General features: G+C 46.2%; 1 protein-coding gene across 1 annotated transcript in view; it reads left to right on the top strand.

Annotated features, from left to right (window-relative positions):
* The window catches only part of LOC126106735 (luciferin sulfotransferase-like), a 102,283-nt gene extending 84,799 nt beyond the window's left edge, over positions 1–17,484 (top strand). The window contains exon 6 of the mRNA XM_049913111.1: positions 17,173–17,484. Within this exon, the coding sequence (XP_049769068.1) occupies positions 17,173–17,484 (312 nt within the window). The remainder of the gene's footprint in view (positions 1–17,172) is intronic.
* Positions 17,485–18,199: the final 715 nt, after the last annotated feature.

The raw sequence follows: 18,199 nt of genomic DNA on the forward strand, positions 1-18,199 counted from the left end.
GTCAATTACGATAATACGGGTACGTTTTGTGCTGTGCGTTACGTGCACATCGACTTGGCGACAATACGGGACAACAGCTTTACCAGCGCATTTAACTTGGACAGCCGGTCAGCTGTACAGCTAGCCTGCAGTGACGTGGCCAGCTGCAGTTCACTCGTAAAAAGAGACGAGCAGAGGAGCAATACAGCTTCGAACGTCATTTAATTTTAAAGCAGAATGAAAAATACACTGCAAATCTCCCGCAATACGCTCCTTAGACTGCTAGGCGAAAACGGCAACGTGTTATCGTTTTTAGCTAACGTACTATTGTAATTACAAACAAGAATGGTGAACATTGCTGATTTAACCACAGGGTAATTTTTCTGCATAAGCTGTGTGTAACGTAAGAGAGTACTGAAGGATTTCACCGTATAGTTAAATATTGAAGCCACTGAAGGCATTACTTACAGTCAGTCGTCTGGTAATCTCTTCGCTTTTTCCTTATCCTAATCAGAGAAATACATTTCAGTTCTGGAAGTGTCACCTGCTAGGTTGATAACGAGCCTATCAACAACAGAATCCACGAAGCCGACCAGGCGCAGCATTTTCCCTTCTTTTATGACGAGCCGTTCTACACTCCTGGAAATTGAAAAAAGAACACCGTGAATTCATTGTCCCAGGAAGGGGAAACTTTATTGACACATTCCTGGGGTCAGATACATCACATGATCACACTGACAGAACCACAGGCACATAGACACAGGCAACAGAGCATGCACAATGTCGGCACTAGTACAGTGTATATCCACCTTTCGCAGCAATGCAGGCTGCTATTCTCCCATGGAGACGGTCGTAGAGATGCTGGATGTAGTCCTGTGGAACGGCTTGCCATGCCATTTCCACCTGGCGCCTCAGTTGGACCAGCGTTCGTGCTGGACGTGCAGACCGCGTGAGACGACGCTTCATCCAGTCCCAAACATGCTCAATGGGGGACAGATCCGGAGATCTTGCTGGCCAGGGTAGTTGACTTACACCTTCTAGAGCACGTTGGGTGGCACGGGATACATGCGGACGTGCATTGTCCTGTTGGAACAGCAAGTTCCCTTGCCGGTCTAGGAATGGTAGAACGATGGGTTCGATGACGGTTTGGATGTACCGTGCACTATTCAGTGTCCCCTCGTCGATCACCAGTGGTGTACGGCCAGTGTAGGAGATCGCTCCCCACACCATGATGCCGGGTGTTGGCCCTGTGTGCCTCGGTCGTATGCAGTCCTGATTGTGGCGCTCACCTGCACGGCGCCAAACACGCATACGACCATCATTGGCACCAAGGCAGAAGCGACTCTCATCGCTGAAGACGACACGTCTCCATTCGTCCCTCCATTCACGCCTGTCGCGGCACCACTGGAGGCGGGCTGCACGATGTTGGGGCGTGAGCGGAAGACGGCCTAACGGTGTGCGGGACCGTAGCCCAGCTTCATGGAGACCGTTGCGAATGGTCCTCGCCGATACCCCAGGAGCAACAGTGTCCCTAATTTGCTGGGAAGTGGCGGTGCGGTCCCCTACGGCACTGCGTAGGATCCTACGGTCTTGGCGTGCATCCGTGCGTCGCTGCGGTCCGGTCCCAGGTCGACGGGCACGTGCACCTTCCGCCGACCACTGGCGACAACATCGATGTACTGTGGAGACCTCACGCCCCACGTGTTGAGCAATTCGGCGGTACGTCCACCCGGCCTCCCGCATGCCCACTATACGCCCTCGCTCAAAGTCCGTCAACTGCACATACGGTTAACGTCCACGCTGTCGCGGCATGCTACCAGTGTTAAAGACTGCGATGGAGCTCCGTATGCCACGGCAAACTGGCTGACACTGACGGCGGCGGCGCACAAATGCTGCGCAGCTAGCGCCATTCGACGGCCAACACCGCGGTTCCTGGTGTGTCCGCTGTGCCGTGCGTGTGATCATTGCTTGTACAGCCCTCTCGCAGTGTCCGGAGCAAGTATGGTGGGTCTGACACACCGGTGTCAATGTGTTCTTTTTTCCATTTACAGGAGTGTATATCCCGCCAGCCTTCGGCGGTGACGTGTGAGAAAGCTGCGTGCGTTAGTTCCAGTACGCATAGCAGCTTAACAGTCTTCTTACTTCTCTGGCCAAATCCAGGAGCTTGACTCCAGATCAGCTCTTTTTGGCTCATATTGCAATGGTACAGTAGCAAATGTAAAAATGCAGCATTTGTATGATGTGCTCAATGCAGTGAAAATGAATGTTTTTCATGTTTCACCGATACTTATCTACCACTGTGGTATAAAGAGGATTAGGTTTTTCATTTTTGCCTTAATAATTAAACTGTTATGTTTTCTTTATGTAAACAACTTTTATGAACAGTCTTTCATAAAACATCGATAGTCAAGAATTTATATTTGAAATGGAAACAGGAATTTTCCGTCCGGTATATAATTAGAAACAAGAAGACGTGCATTATTCATTAAAAAATGATGACGAGTTTTATAATCACGAGGAAAAAAATGATGCTGGCAAGATTCGAAACAACTCACGAATAACAGCATTGGATCCACATTCCACTTCGCTACCGACTGCACTAGATGTTCAATGCGTGTTTCTTCATCAACGGAATTGTTGTAAGTGGGCTGTTTAGGTTTTTATGTTGGTAACGCCACGTAGCGCTCTGTATGAAAATCGCTGACTGCACTGTGTGAAGTCTGTGGCTGGTTGGACTCATTATTCCAATTTTCGCTATTGTAGTGTTGGGCAGTTGGATGTGAACAGCGTGTGGCGTTGCGCAGTTGGAGGTGAGCCGCCAGCAGTGGTGGATGTGGGGAGAGAGATGGCGGAGTTTTGAGAGCGGACGATCTGGACATGTGTCCGTCAGAAAAAGGAAAAGTGTTAGACTGGATGTCATGAACTGATATATATATATATATATATATATATATATATATATATATATATATATATACTCCTGGAAATTAAAATAAGAACACCATGAATTCATTGTCCCAGGAAGGGAAAACTTTATTGACACATTCCTGGGGTCAGATACATCACATGATCACACTGACAGAACCACAGGCACATAGCCACAGGCAACAGAGCATGCACAATGTCGGCACTAGTACAGTGTATATCCACCTTCCGCAGCAATGCAGGCTGCTATTCTCCCATGGAGACGGTCGTAGAGATGCTGGATGTAGTCCTGTGGAACGGCTTGCCATGCCATTTCCACCTGGCGCCTCAGTTGGACCAGCGTTCGTGCTGGACGTGCAGACCGCGTGAGACGACGCTTCATCCAGTCCCAAACATGCTCAATGGGGGACAGATCCGGAGATCTTGCTGGCCAGGGTAGTTGACTTACACCTTCTAGAGCACGTTGGGTGGCACGGGATACATGCGGACGTGCATTGTCCTGTTGGAACAGCAAGTTCCCTTGCCGGTCTAGGAATGGTAGAACGATGGGTTCGATGACGGTTTGGATGTACCGTGCACTATTCAGTGTCCCCTCGTCGATCACCAGTGGTGTACGGCCAGTGTAGGAGATCGCTCCCCACACCATGATGCCGGGTGTTGGCCCTGTGTGCCTCGGTCGTATGCAGTCCTGATTGTGGCGCTCACCTGCACGGCGCCAAACACGCATACGACCATCATTGGCACCAAGGCAGAAGCGACTCTCATCGCTGAAGACGACACGTCTCCATTCGTCCCTCCATTCACGCCTGTCGCGGCACCACTGGAGGCGGGCTGCACGATGTTGGGGCGTGAGCGGAAGACGGCCTAACGGTGTGCGGGACCGTAGCCCAGCTTCATGGAGACGGTTGCGAATGGTCCTCGCCGATACCCCAGGAGCAACAGTGTCCCTAATTTGCTGGGAAGTGGCGGTGCGGTCCCCTACGGCACTGCGTAGGATCCTACGGCCTTGGCGTGCATCCGTGCGTCGCTGCGGTCCGGTCCCAGGTCGACGGGCACGTGCAACTTCCGCCGACCACTGGCGACAACATCGATGTACTGTGAAGACCTCACGCCCCACGTGTTGAGCAATTGGGCGGTACGTCCACCCGGCCTCCCGCATGCCCACTATACGCCCTCGCTCAAAGTCCGTCAACTGCACATACGGTTCACGTCCACCCTGTCGCGGCATGCTACCAGTGTTAAAGACTGCGATGGAGCTCCGTATGCCACGGCAAACTGGCTGACACTGACGGCGGCGGTGCACAAATGCTGCGCAGCTAGCGCCATTCGACGGCCAACACCGCGGTTCCTGGTGTGTCCGCTGTGCCGTGCGTGTGATCATTGCTTGTACAGCCCTCTCGCAGTGTCCGGAGCAAGTATGGTGGGTCTGACACACCGGTGTCAATGTGTTCTTTTTTCCATTTCCAGGAGTGTATATATATATATATATATATATATATATATATATATATATATATATATATATATATATATAATGTCTTTTGAACACTATTAAGGTAAATACATTGTTTGTTCTCTATCAAAATCTTTCATTTGCTAACTATGCCTATCAGTAGCTCGTGCCTTCAGTAGTTAGAATCTTTTATTTAGCAGGTAGTATTGGCGCTCGCTGTATTGCAGTAGTTCGAGTGAAATAGATTTTTGTGAGGTAAGTGATTCGTTATTGTTAGTCAGGGCCATTCTTTTGTAAGGATTGTTGAAAGTCAGATTGCGTTGCGCTAAAAATATTGTGTGTCAGTTTAGTGATGTTCAGAATAAGCAAAGAGAGAAATGTCTGAGTACGTTCAGTTTTGCTCACCTGTTTGAAAATCAAATAACGTAGAAGTTTTACCAGCACAGTAATTCATAATTTTCCAAAGGGGACGTTTCAGTATATGCAACGCTGGGAAAACCTCAAAGCCGATTATCTCTGTAAACTGATGAAAAAACATTAAGAACAGCCTATTTCTCGGCACTTTTTAACCGTGTTCCACGCGAGTGTTTCACTACGGCACAAAAAGAAGCCTCAGCCGTTTTTACACTGATCATTAACAGCGCGACAATCAGAGCACAACGATGCAGAGGCTGTGACTACACGATTTATGAAATAAAGCGTGATTAAGAAAATCGTTGATGGCTGTTAACACATTTGAATATCTTAAAGTTTCATTTAATGTAACTTAGTAATAAGATATCTAATACATAAGTAGAACCTCCTTCCAATAGCGTAACATCAGTTTGTGTTACTTTAAATCAGGTTTGTTCCTATGATGAACGCATTATAAGCAAGGTCGCATTATTGCTAAGCATTATGTTGGCTGGTCAGGGCCATACCATGGTGCGATGTTTGTTCCCCAATGGTGATGCTGTGTTCTAACAGGGGAACCTCCCCATTGCACCCCCCTCAGATTTAGTTATAAGTTGGCACAGTGGATAGGTCTTGGAAAACTGAACACAGATCAATCGAGAAAACAGGAAGAAGTTGTGCGGAACTATGAAAAAAATAAGCAAAATATACAAACTGAGTAGTCCATGTGCAAGACAGGCAACATCAATGAAAATGTGAGGTCAGGAGCGCTGTGGTTCCGTGGTTAGCGAGACCAGCTGCGGGACGAGAGGTCCTTGGTTCAAGTCTTCCCTCAAGTGAAAAATTTACATTCTCTATTTTCGCAAAGTTATGATCTATCCGTTCGTTCATTGGCGTCTCTGTTCACTGTAATAAGTTTAGTGTCTGTGTTTTGCGACCGCACCGCAAAACCGTGCGATTAGTAGACGAAAGGACGTCCCTCTCCAATGGGAACCGAAAACATTTGATCGCAAGGTCACAGGTCAACCGATTCCTCCACAGGAAAACACGTCTGATATATTCTATACGACACTGGTGACGGCATGTGCGTCACATGACAGGAATATGTTGTCGACCCACCTAACTTGTATACTTGACAAATGGGTAAAAAGATTCTTCTACCTTTCCCGATTTAGGTTTTCTTGTGGATGTGATAATCACTCCCAAAAAAGTGATGAAAACATAAGAGTTTGTCACCTAAACTGCAACAAATGAATGCAACAGTTTCACAGTCGCACAGTTTTCCATGTGCTCTGTCAAAACATATGTTTTTAACGTTTTCAAATTTTTTCGTGTGTAGACCGTCAAATCCTGCATATGTCCATCGGACGGACGAACGGACAGATAATAATTGTCTGAAAAAAAAATAAACTTTTCACTCGAGGGATGACTTGAATCACGGACCTCTCGTTTCGCAGCTGCTCACGCTAACCACGGGACCACGGCAGTCCTCAGCTCTGATTATCCCTGATGTTGCCTAACTTGCACATGGTCTACTCAGTTTGTATATTTTGTTTATTTTTTTCATAGTTCCACACAACTTCTTCCTGTTTTCTCGATTGAGCTGTGTTCAGTTTTTCAAGGCCTACCCACTGTGCCAACTTATAATTAAACCTGAGGGGGGTGCGATGAAGAGGTTCCCTTGTAAGAAGACAGGTCACGTGCACAGCACTGCCCGTGACCAGTTTTGTGCGCTCAGAGTGAATTGACACTGCCTATTGGCTTCTGTCTCGCGTCCTTCTCCCGACGTTCGTCTGATAATTTTACTGCAGCACGAGTGGCTGGCAATCTCAAAGCTTCACTCTCCATTGCTGGTGGTGAACTGGAGCCGAGCTCGCGGCCGCAGACTATATGCATCTGACGCCAATGTCCGAGGGCTTCTCCCCGGTCATTTCGGGTGCGGTTCTCCTCTTGCTACCTGCGACGGTCGTTCTTCGCTGCACTACGGGAAGCCAGGAAAAGTTTACCTTGAGGCTTTCCTCTTTCTTGATGAAACTGTTCGCGTGTTTTTGTATTTCTACAGCTTCTCTGAACAACCGCGTATGCCGGCCGTGGTGGCCGAGCGGTTCTAGGCGCTACAGTCTGGAACTGCGCGATCGCTACGGTCGCATGTTCGCATCCAGCCTCGGGCATGGGTGTGTGTGCTGTCCTTAGGTTAGTTAGGTTTAAGTAGTTCTAAGTTCTAGGGGACTGATGACCTCAGAAGTTAAGTCCCATAGTGCTCAGAGCCATTTGAACCATTTTGAACAACCGCGTATGATAGTGCTTCTATACAGGCAGAACTTCCGTGTCGGGGAATTTTATTACGTGTTCGGTCTCACACAGTGCGTGCTCTGCCACGGCCGATTTCTACTCCTGCCCCAGCCCGCAATGTCGCTTATGTTCTTCGATCCAGGTGTTGATTGATCATCCAGCCATTCCGACAAAAACTTTTCCGCGTGTGCATGGTATTCGGTACATTCCCGACATTGCAAGTGGGTCCCTCTTATGCTTTGCCGATCAAAGACGCTCTTCGATCTTCTTTGTCGGTTTGAAAATCGTCTTTACGCCGTGTTTGCGCAATATACGGCCGATTCTGTCCGTCAGTCTGGGAATGTGAAACGTGGTTGGTAGGCACTCAGAGAGCTCACAGGGTAAAGTTACGATTGTGGATGGGGCCGTAAACAGTTAATGTGAGTTGCACAATCAAACACACAACTTTATTTTTCTAACAACCACTTATTTACACATTGCTTCAAAAGATCACAATTAGACAATACGGCTGAAGGCCTCGTTAAAGTAAACCTGAGTTGCTTTCTGTGCTGAAGGCACAAAACCACACGAAAAACAAGAACGGCCGAAGGCCTCGCTTAGAAATCAAAAGCAATTAAAACTAGAGCATAAAATAAAAAAAAATGCAATTGAAAGCAATTAGCAGCTGAAGGCCTACACTACACGTCTGAAGAATAACTATAATTAAAAACATTAATAAACAATTTTTTTTTCTAACCAAGAAATTTCTTTTTAAACTTACAACAGCACAGCCTAATTGCCGGCCGAAGTGGCCGAGCGGTTAAAGGCGCTACAGTCTGGAACCACACGACCGCTACGGCCGCAGGTTCGAATCCTGCCTCGGGCATGGATGTGTGTGATGTCCTTAGGTTAGTTAGGTTTAAGTAGTTCTAAGTTCTAGGGGACTTATGACCACAGCAGTTGAGTCCCATAGTGCTCAGAGCCATTTGAACCTTTTTGAACAGCCTAATTAATCAAATATAAAAAAGCACCTAGTGTTAACCCAGGTTTCGGCGTAGATAACTACACCTTCTTCAGACACAACAATAAAACCCACAAGTGCCTAAGAAGACCTTTGTCAATGATTAAAAGAACACCACAGATATACATTTATAAACGAAAAAGAAAAGGAAAACACAAACAGTATATATGTACAAAGTCAAAACAAAAAACTGGTTCAAATGGCTCTGAGCACTATGGGACTTAACAGCTGTGGTCATCAGTCCCCTAGAACTTAGAACTACTTAAACCTAACTAACGTAAGGACATCACACACATCCATGCCCGAGGCAGGATTCGAACCTGCGACCGAAGCAGTCGCACGGTTCCGGACTGCGCGCCTAGAACCGCGAGTCCACCGCGGCCGGCAAAGCCAAAACCACTACTTAATGGTGTACGCTCCACCTCACACCGGCCTATGTTCGATGGGTCATGACCCACCATAAACTGCAGCTACAAACGGTCGCTCACTTATAAGCCCGACCCGCTACCTATGCACATGCGCGACAAAAGGGAAGTTACTTGAATGCGCATACGAATACGAGAAAGTTTATACATGGGTCAAGGCTAAATAGCCCATATATTCCCAACCGTGGATCAACGTATATCAAAAAATGGAATGGAAAGAATAAGTGACGAGCTAAATAGGAGATGAAACCTAAAAATATCCGCACACGGTTGCTTATGCTAGGAAAGAAACATATATGAAGCTACCTATGACAACGGGAGGAACTCTTAAAAACTATACCTAAAGCCAGTAGTTAGCCTGGGGGTGGGGTGGGGGTAGGGGGGCTGAGGGGACGTAATCTAAAGACTTCGTGATAATAAAGATGTAGGGATAAAACGTGAGGTGTTCGACGGACTAAAATCACCTTCATCGTAAAAGGAAACTGAGGATAAAAAAGAAAGAAGACGAACAGCTTGACCAACCGAGTTACAGCTATCCCTCTTGCACCAGATGCGGTAGAAACTGAACTGGTCACACTTGAGAATATTGCTATAAATAATGGCTATAGGCCTCAGTTGGTCAGACAGATGTATAACAAGAAAACAAATAAAAATAATATTAAGTCTTCCACCCTAGGGGATGCGTTAGATGACAAACAAGTGGCAACGATATCTATCCCTTACATAGGCAATATAAGTTACAAATTGGGGCGTTTACTCAGAGCCCATAATTTCAGAGTCGCCTATTCTACTAATAATAGTTTACATAGGAATTAATCCACTCCTTGCAGAATAAGAGCGATAAACTTTCCCAATCAGGAGTGTATAAAATTACATGCGGGGATTGTCCAAAATTTTACATCGGGCAAACGCAACGAGCTCTGGGTCGCAGGTATAAAGAGCACATTCCTACTAGAAGTGGTGGCGGTACTATGGGCTCTACTTATGCGGAACACCTTGTGCAAACAGCTCATGCGCCGAGCCCTCCAGTTAATATCGAGTTACTTCATGCCGAGGTTAAGGGCTTAAAACTGGATGTTTTGGAAGAAATGCAGATCTTTAAGCATTTGCAACATGCTAAAGACAATATCCTTAACGACCAACTCCTACTAAGAAACAGAAAATTTTTTGAAGGTTTCGCACTTTTAATTTGTTCTTCATACTTGTAAATCTGATGATCTGGGGATTTTCACGTGCGTGCGCTGATTGGCGAGCGCGGGTGGTCAAACTGTTCATCTTCTTTCTTTTTATCCTCATTTTCCTTTTACGATGAAGGTGATTTTAGCCCGTTGCACACCTCACGTTTTATCCCTACATCTTTATTATCACGAAGTCTTTAGATTACGTCCCCTCAGCCCCCCTCCCCCCCCCCCCCCCTCCCAGGCTAACTACTGGCTTTAGGTATAGTTTTTAAGAGTTCTTCCCGTTGTCATAGGTAGCTTCATATATGTTTCTTTCCTAGCATAAGCAACCGTGTGCGGATATTTTTAGGTTTCATCTCCTATTTAGCTCGTCACTTATTCTTTCCATTCCATTTTTTGATATACGTTGATCCACGGTTGGGAATATATGGGCTATTTAGCCTTGACCCATGTATAAACTTTCTCGTATTCGTATGCGCATTCAAGTAACTTCCCTTTTGTCGCGCATGTGCATAGGTAGCGGGTCGGGCTTATAAGTGAGCGACCGTTTGTAGCTGCAGTTTATGGTGGGTCATGGCCCATCGAACATAGGCCGGTGTGAGGTGGAGCGTACACCATTAAGTAGTGGTTTTGACTTTGCCGGCCGCGGTGGACTCGCGGTTCTAGGCGCGCAGTCCGGAACCGTGCGACTGCTACGGTCGCAGGTTCGAATCCTGCCTCGGGCATGGATGTGTGTGATGTCCTTACGTTAGTTAGGTTTAAGTAGTTCTAAGTTATAGGGGACTGATGACCTCAGCAGTTAAGTCCCATAGTGCTCAGAGCCATTTGAACCATTTCTTTGCTTTGACTTTGTACATATATACTGTTTGTGTTTTCCTTTTCTTTTTCGTTTATAAATGTATAGCTGTGGTGTTCTGTTAATCATTGACAAAGGTCTTCTTAGGCACTTGTGGGTTTTATTGTTGTTCTGAAGAAGGTGTAGTTATCTACGCCGAAACTTGGGTTAACACTAGGTGCTTTTTCGCAATCGAGGCGGGATTTTAGTTTTTTAATAAAATAAACCGCTCCCTTCTTATAAAAAATTCTCCTTTATAAAATACACAGGGCTGAAAGCATTATTAAAAGGGGTTCACGTAAATCCTCGGCTGAAGGCCACACATAACAGATCGAACAACTAACGGCTTAGGGCCTGGATTACGAACTATTTCAGATAGAGCAAATTTTAAGGGAAAAATATTTTTTTTACTAAAAATATTTTTTTTAATTAAAATTAATTTAACATGGCTGAAGGCTTTTGTGTAAAATTTAAAAAGAACTGAATTAATACATGGTCGAAGGCTCGCACAATACTTCAAACTAAATCTAAATCTAAAACAATCTAAAACAAACAGAACAAGTGGTGCTCAGAAGTGTTCCAAGGGTCGGCCTGAGAAGGTAGCTCAAACGTAAGGTGAGGTGAGACAGGCAACAAAGAGTTGAAGTTAAGTAATCGGATGGCAACCCAAACTAGGGACAGTCCAAGGACGGACCAACAATTTAACAAATTCCCTTCCGTCCGACCAACGGCACAACGGTGGAAAATGTCGTCCGAGGACGAGGATACAAACAGCACTACGTCTTCAGAAATTGGAGTCTGAAAACAGCCAAGGGAACAATAACCACTCTAAACAAAATATGAACGAAACAACTTAAAATGCTGTCGAACTACACGCCATGCCAGACGGCATCAGCACGACGAGGAAAGGCACACTACCGGGAAACTGCGCTACCGACCAGGGCAGGTAACTGGGGCGTTAAAGGCCACAGGGCAGAACATACCGCTGGTGCAATTCACTGGCAAGTAACAGTCAATTTAATAATTAATCACAATATAGCAAGACGGCTGCAAGATTTTGCTGACCCCAACACATCATATGTTGCTGCTAGCCCGAACGACCCAGGAGCAACAACCTGCAAATGAACAAAGACGTCACAATAGTTGAGATTTCATAACAGGTTAAGGGGCTCCGGAACGCCCTATACTTGCAATGTTAAAATAACGCTTATAAATTACATCTTTCCTCACAAAGTATTTGAGGTAGGAAGTTGAACTTTTTACAGATTATTTATTGGAATACGGGCTACAACTTAAGACAGGGATTTTACAACATTTTACTTCAGTTATTAAAGATGATTTTTTTGAATTGTAATGAAAATTCACAACATTTTTTGCAATTTTTTATTTATATATTCAAAAATATACAGTTTTTTGGAAAAAGGCTGTGTTAAATTATGCAGAAGGTACTGTGTAACATTTACTGAAAGTTTGAAACAAATATGTTTGGAAGATGCTTAGAAAACATGTAATTAGTATGAGAAAATAAAAGTTTTGGGAATCGAGCGACAAAGATTGGATTAACTTTTTAGTGCATTCCAGGTCCATAGGATGGATTATCTTCATCCTCTGCAAACTCCTCCTCCAGCTTCCTCTTGTTCCTCCTCCTGTTTACTCTTGCTTGTATTTCTAGACTATTTCAGCCCTGTCTGCAGCCCGAAGGCGTTCCTAGTCTAAAGCAAGCATCGCTCGTACCATGTTAGAACCTATCTTCATTCCCATATTTCTAAATACCTTGCACCTTACAATGTTGCCATCATTGAAAGTCGCAACAGCAACTTTACTTTTAGTCATTATTATACTTCAACAAAACAGAGACTCAAGAAACAGATTTAAATTCGAATAATTTCGAGATAACGACAGAGTAAATAAACATCAAACAATCGACAATCACACCAGCGATATATATTGAACCATCACAGGTTAGCCACAACACATACTTTGTCACACATCACTAAAAGGTACCTGATGAACACGGACGTTAATAATAACACCATTTGACAGCGGTTTAACAGCGCCACAGTGGGTCACGCCCATGTAGAACACATTTCAAAAAAAATTTAAAAATAGTTGTAGTCTTCGGAATTGAATAAATTATATATCTACTAAAAGGTAATAGTCTGCAGATTCAGAAAACGCAAAAAAGTAAAAATTGAGCTTTTCATGATTTTGAGCCTTTCCGGAGCCCCTTAACTGATCAGTGAGCTTCAGCGTCCAGCTTCGGTGGGCAATGAACTTTGTCGCTCTCGCAGCTAGCGCCTCACGATCCGACAGCACGTGCTCGCCGCCAGCGGTCCCGGCCTGGCCTTGCACTGCGGTGACTTCCTCGCTGCTCTGTCCCAACCGACTGACACCACCACCACCCGGAAATGCTAGCGCTCACACCAAAGATAGTACGACAGTACTGGTATCGATAAGCGCTGCTGCTGCCACTCGAGGAGGCCAAGCCAGCAACTTCGTTACACCAGTAAGTAAGGGAGAAACAAGACGCCACTGGATGTGACAAAATGCCAAAGAACAAACAGCTGAACGCGAGCCGCACATAGCTCAGAATGTATGGCAGAAAGGATGTACCCGACATTTGTCTTTCTGATTTGTCGCTTTGCCGAGTGTTTGGCTCTGTTACACTTCTAATGTAACTTGTGGAGTACCCATTGCTCCTCAAAACAATTTCCAGGTGTTTCATTTCGCGTCTGACGTGCTGCGGCTCACATATTCGTCCTGCTCGCGTTACGAGCGTATCAATCATGATTCTTTTCTGGCTCAGGTGGTGGTTTGACAGTTTGTGCAAGTATCGGTCCGTGTGTGTCGGTTTTCGATACACGCTGTGTCCCAGGTTTTCGCCATCCCTTGCGACCAGTACATCTAGAAATGGTACTTTCTTGTCCTTTTGTACTTACACCATTTCTAGATGTACTGTGGCGCAATCGGAATCACACTACACTGAAATTTCAGCGTAACTAAGCAAGTTAGTTGCAAGTGGCGCCAGAATATGGCCAAGTAATACACACAAAGATGAGCCTGAAATTCTTGCCGCGCGGGGTAGCCGTGATGTCTTAGGCGAATTGTCACGCTTCGCGCGGCTCCCCCCATCCTAGGTTCGAATCCTCCCTCAGTCATGGGTGTATGTGTTGTCTTTAGCGTAAGTTAGTTTAAGTTAAGTAAAGTAGTGTGTAAGCCTAGGGAACGATGACCTAATCAGTTTGGCCCAACAGTCCTTACCACATATTTCCAATTTCCTGAAATTCTTAAAGTAATGAAACAAAAATACACTGCTGGTTGGTTGATTTGGGAGAGGGGACCAAAAGCGAGGTCATCCATCCCATCGAAGGATGGAGAAGGAATTTGGCCGTACCCTTTCAAAGGGACCATCCCAGCATTTACCTGAAGCGATTTAGGAAAGTCACAGAAAACCTGTGGTGTCACCGCCAGACACCACACTTGCTAGGTGGTAGCTTTTAAATCGGCCGCGGTCCGCTAGTATACGACGGACCCGCGTGTCGCCACTGTCAGTAATTGCAGACCGAGCGCCACCACACGGCAGGTCTAGAGAGACGTACTAGCACTCGCCCCAGTTGTACAGCCGACGTTGCTAGCCACGGTTCACTGAGAATTACGCTCTCATTTGCCGAGACGATAGTTAGCATAGCCTTCAGCTGCATTTGCTACGACCTAGCAAGGCGCCGTATTCAAGTGATATTGAGATTCTATTAATGGATCATCAAGAGCGATGTTCTACAAATGTGGATTAAAGTTAAGTATTCCAGAAGCTACGTACTTTTCTTTATAGCATTCATTACGTATCCTGTTTCAGACCTCACGCCAGCCTTCGTGAGTCTAAGCGCGTGCCTTTCGGCTTCCTCTCATTGTGTCTAGGCTGTCTTGTCTAGACACAACAAAACCTAAATAAGGATGGCCGGACGTGGGTTTGAACCGTAGTCCTCTGGAATGCGAGTTCAGTGTGCTAACCACTGCGCCATCTCGCTCGGTAATACACTGTTCCAGCAACGGAATGAAATTTTATACCCAACGAGACATTTAGAAAACACCCTGTAATCGAAATAAGAAAGTGAGCTGATGGTCCAAACTGCATATGAACTCTCTTGTTTTGCCATCTAACTCACCAAACTAATGATAATTAAAACATCACTTAAAGTTTTTATGACTAAGTTGACTGCGAAAGGAACGTTATTAGAGTTGTGCGCGAGGAAACAATACGTTCTAATACCTTCATTTTACCACAATGTGAGGAGCTGCATCGAACTACGACCACATAGTTCGCCAACCAGCCAAAGTCTCCTCAATATCGCGGAACTAGATGGGCAACAGCTCTCTGTTCAAATTCAGTGGTTAGGTTTTCCTTGGTAGTGACCAACCTCACACTAACTTGCCTTAACTTTGGCGCTAGCTTCGCTTTGCTGAATTCGCTCAGAGTGTTTAGTTACGACAAACTCTGCCGTCACTATCTCTCGTCAGTGTTGATCTCGGTATCTTTACCCCAAACTCACCTTCATGCATTCCAACAAACCAGGACCGATACGGAGGGAAGGAAAAAGGGAGGGCAACATGAAAATCAAAACACAAAAGAGTCCATCTTTTCAGCTACCAGGCATAGTACATCAACGAGAAGGAGAGTAGTTATTGATATCCCAGCTAACAATATCAAATCGAGCGAAACAACAGAGGCGCTCTAGGCTCACAGATTTGTCTCAGATTATACGAGCAGAAGCAGGTAGGTACGCCTTTCAAGTTCCTAGAATATTTCGCCTGAATAGGCCATAGGAAAAGGTAAATCGCTCTCTAAAGATTTATACGTAGAGTACGACCGACTTTTCAGCAGCAATTTATGGGCTGGTTCGATAGCACAGTGATGCAGTGCGCCGACTGGCAAATCATCGGCACGGCTTCGATTCCTGCTGCTACCATGCTTTTTTATTTTTTAAAAAATTTTCGTTATTCCTCGTAGGCCAACGGCGTTGCCGCAGTGGTAACACCAATTAACGTCAGATCACCGAAGTTAAGCGCTGTCGGGCTGGGTTAGCACTTGGATGGGTTACCATCCGGTCTGTCGAGCGCTAATAGCATGCGGGGTGCACTCAGCCCTTGTGAGGCAAACTGAGGAGCTACTTGATTGAGAATTATTGGCTCCGGTCTCGTAACCTGACATACGGCCGGGAGAGCGGTGTGATGACCACATGCCCCTCCATATCCGCATCCAGTGACGCCTGTGGACTGAGGATGAGACGGCGGCCGGTCGGTAGCCGTTGGGCCTTCCAAGGCCTGTTCAGACGGAGTTTTATTCCTTGCAATGGTAAACGACTGATTATGAAATTTATATAATAAACTAGTTCAGTTCATATACACAAAATTAATATGTTCAATTTAGTTACGATTACTACAGAGTTATTACAAATGATTGAAGCGATTTCACAGCTCTACAATAACTTTATTATTTGAGATATTTTCACAATGCTTTGCACACACATACAAAAGCTCAAAAAGTTTTTTTAGGCATTCACAAATGTTCGATATGTGCCCCTTTAGTGATTCGGCAGACATCAAGCCGATAATCAAGTTCCTCCCACACTCGGCGCAGCATGTCCCCATCAATGAGTTCGAAAGCATCGTTGATGCGAGCTCGCAGTTCTGGCACGTTTCTTGGTACAGGAGGTTTAAACACTGAATCTTTCACATAACCCCACAGAAAGAAATCGCATGAGGTTAAGTCGGGAGAGCGTGGAGGCCATGACATGAATTGATGATCGTGTTCTCCACCACGACAGATCCATCGGTTTTCCAATCTCCTGTTTAAGAAATGCCGAACATCATGATGGAAGTGCGGTGGAGCACCATCCTGTTGAAAGATGAAGTCGGCGCTGTCGGTCTCCAGTTGTGGCATGAGCCAGTTTTCCGCGGGCTACGCGTGAAACTTGCCCGCACGCGTTCAACCGTTTCTTCGCTCACTGCAGGCCGACCCGTTGATATCCCCTTACAGAGGCATCCAGAAGCTTTAAACTGCGCATACCATCGCCGAATGCCGGCCGCGGTGGTCTAGCGGTTCTGGCGCTGCATTCCGGAACCGCGGGATTGCTACGGTCGCAGGTTCGAATCCTGCATCGGGCATGGGTGTGTGTGATGTCCTTAGGTTAGTTAGGTTTAAGTAGTTCTAAGTTCTAGGGGACTTATGACCTAAGATGTTGAGTCCCATAGTGCTCAGAGCCATTTGAACCATCGCCGAATGGAGTTAGCAGTTGGTGGATCTTTGTTGAACTTCGTCCTGAAGTGTCGTTGCAATGTTATGACTGACTGATGTGAGTGCATTTCAAGCACGACATACGCTTTCTCGGCTCCTGTCGCCATTTTGTCTCACTGCGCTCTCGAGCGCTCTGACGGCAGAAACCTGAAGTGCGGTTTCAGCCGAACAAAACTTTATGAGTTTTTCTACGTATCTGTAGTGTGTTGTGACCATATGTCAATGAATGGAGCTACAGTGAATTTATCAAATCGCTTCAATCATTTGTAATAGCCCTGTACTCTTGACAGGCCATAGGATTGCAGCACATTGGTAAAATTTTGGAGGAACCATCACTGCAAACAACTACAGTCTTGGAATAAAAAACGAGTAACTGAGCTGTGTGTCTGGCCCACAGGACTTGGCATTGGTGGTTCGGAGAACGGCTGCCTTTTTGGGGAAGCCGATCACAGAAGAGATGGTGGCCCAGTTGGTCGACCATCTGAGCTTCGACAGGATGCGAGACAACCCTGCCGTCAACAACAGCTCCGCCGTGGAGCACATCCGCAAGGAGCACCAGCTGGAGCCAGCTGCCTCCACAGGAAGGTCCTTCATGAGGCGCGGCGTCGTGGGCGAGGGTGGGCAGCGGCTCTCCGAGGGCGTCCAGCGACGCCTGGAGCGCTGGACCGAGCAGCGCCTCCAGGGCCGTGGCTACACGGGGCCCCGCTGACTGCTGGGCTGGCACCCACTTCTCTCCAGGAGCGTCTGGAGCTCTGGGCACTCCGCCATTTAAGCGGTACAACGTAGATGGGCATACACACTGCTGGCTATTAAACACACTTTTGTAGAAAATTTCTAAAGAAAGGCTAGTGTTGAGTGAATTTACTGATGGATAAAGTCATGTCAGAAACTATAGGGATTTACAAGGGTTGTCCAGAAAGTAAGTTCCGATCGGTCGTGAAATGGAAACCACAGGGAAAATCCGGTAAAGCTTTGCACAAATGTGTTGGGCAGTGTATCTACTCATACTCATAAATTAAGGACAATTGCAGAATGTAGTGCCACACACCGTGGCACTACACAAAACTGGCGTTAATAGCATAGGCACACAGGGAACATACACGACACAGATTTGTAAGTCCACGGTATTGGTGAGAAGTTGAGAAAACCGTCACGAAACACATGGGCTACAAAACGCCACTATTTCCGGTGCATTTACCCCGACATAAATGTGGGATATGATCACCATGCACACGTCCACAGGTATCACAACGGGTTGCCATACTCTGGATCAGGTGGTCGAGCAGCTGCTGGGGTACAGCTTCCCAGTCTTGCACCAGTGCCTGTCGGAGTTCCTGCAGTGTCGTAGGGGTTTGAAGACGTGCAGCGATACGTCGACCGAGAGCATCCCAGACGTGCTCGATGGGGTTTAGGTCTGGAGAACA

Source organism: Schistocerca cancellata, chromosome 10 (genome assembly GCF_023864275.1).
Source record: "Schistocerca cancellata isolate TAMUIC-IGC-003103 chromosome 10, iqSchCanc2.1, whole genome shotgun sequence".
NCBI classification, from domain to species: Eukaryota; Metazoa; Arthropoda; class Insecta; order Orthoptera; family Acrididae; genus Schistocerca; species Schistocerca cancellata.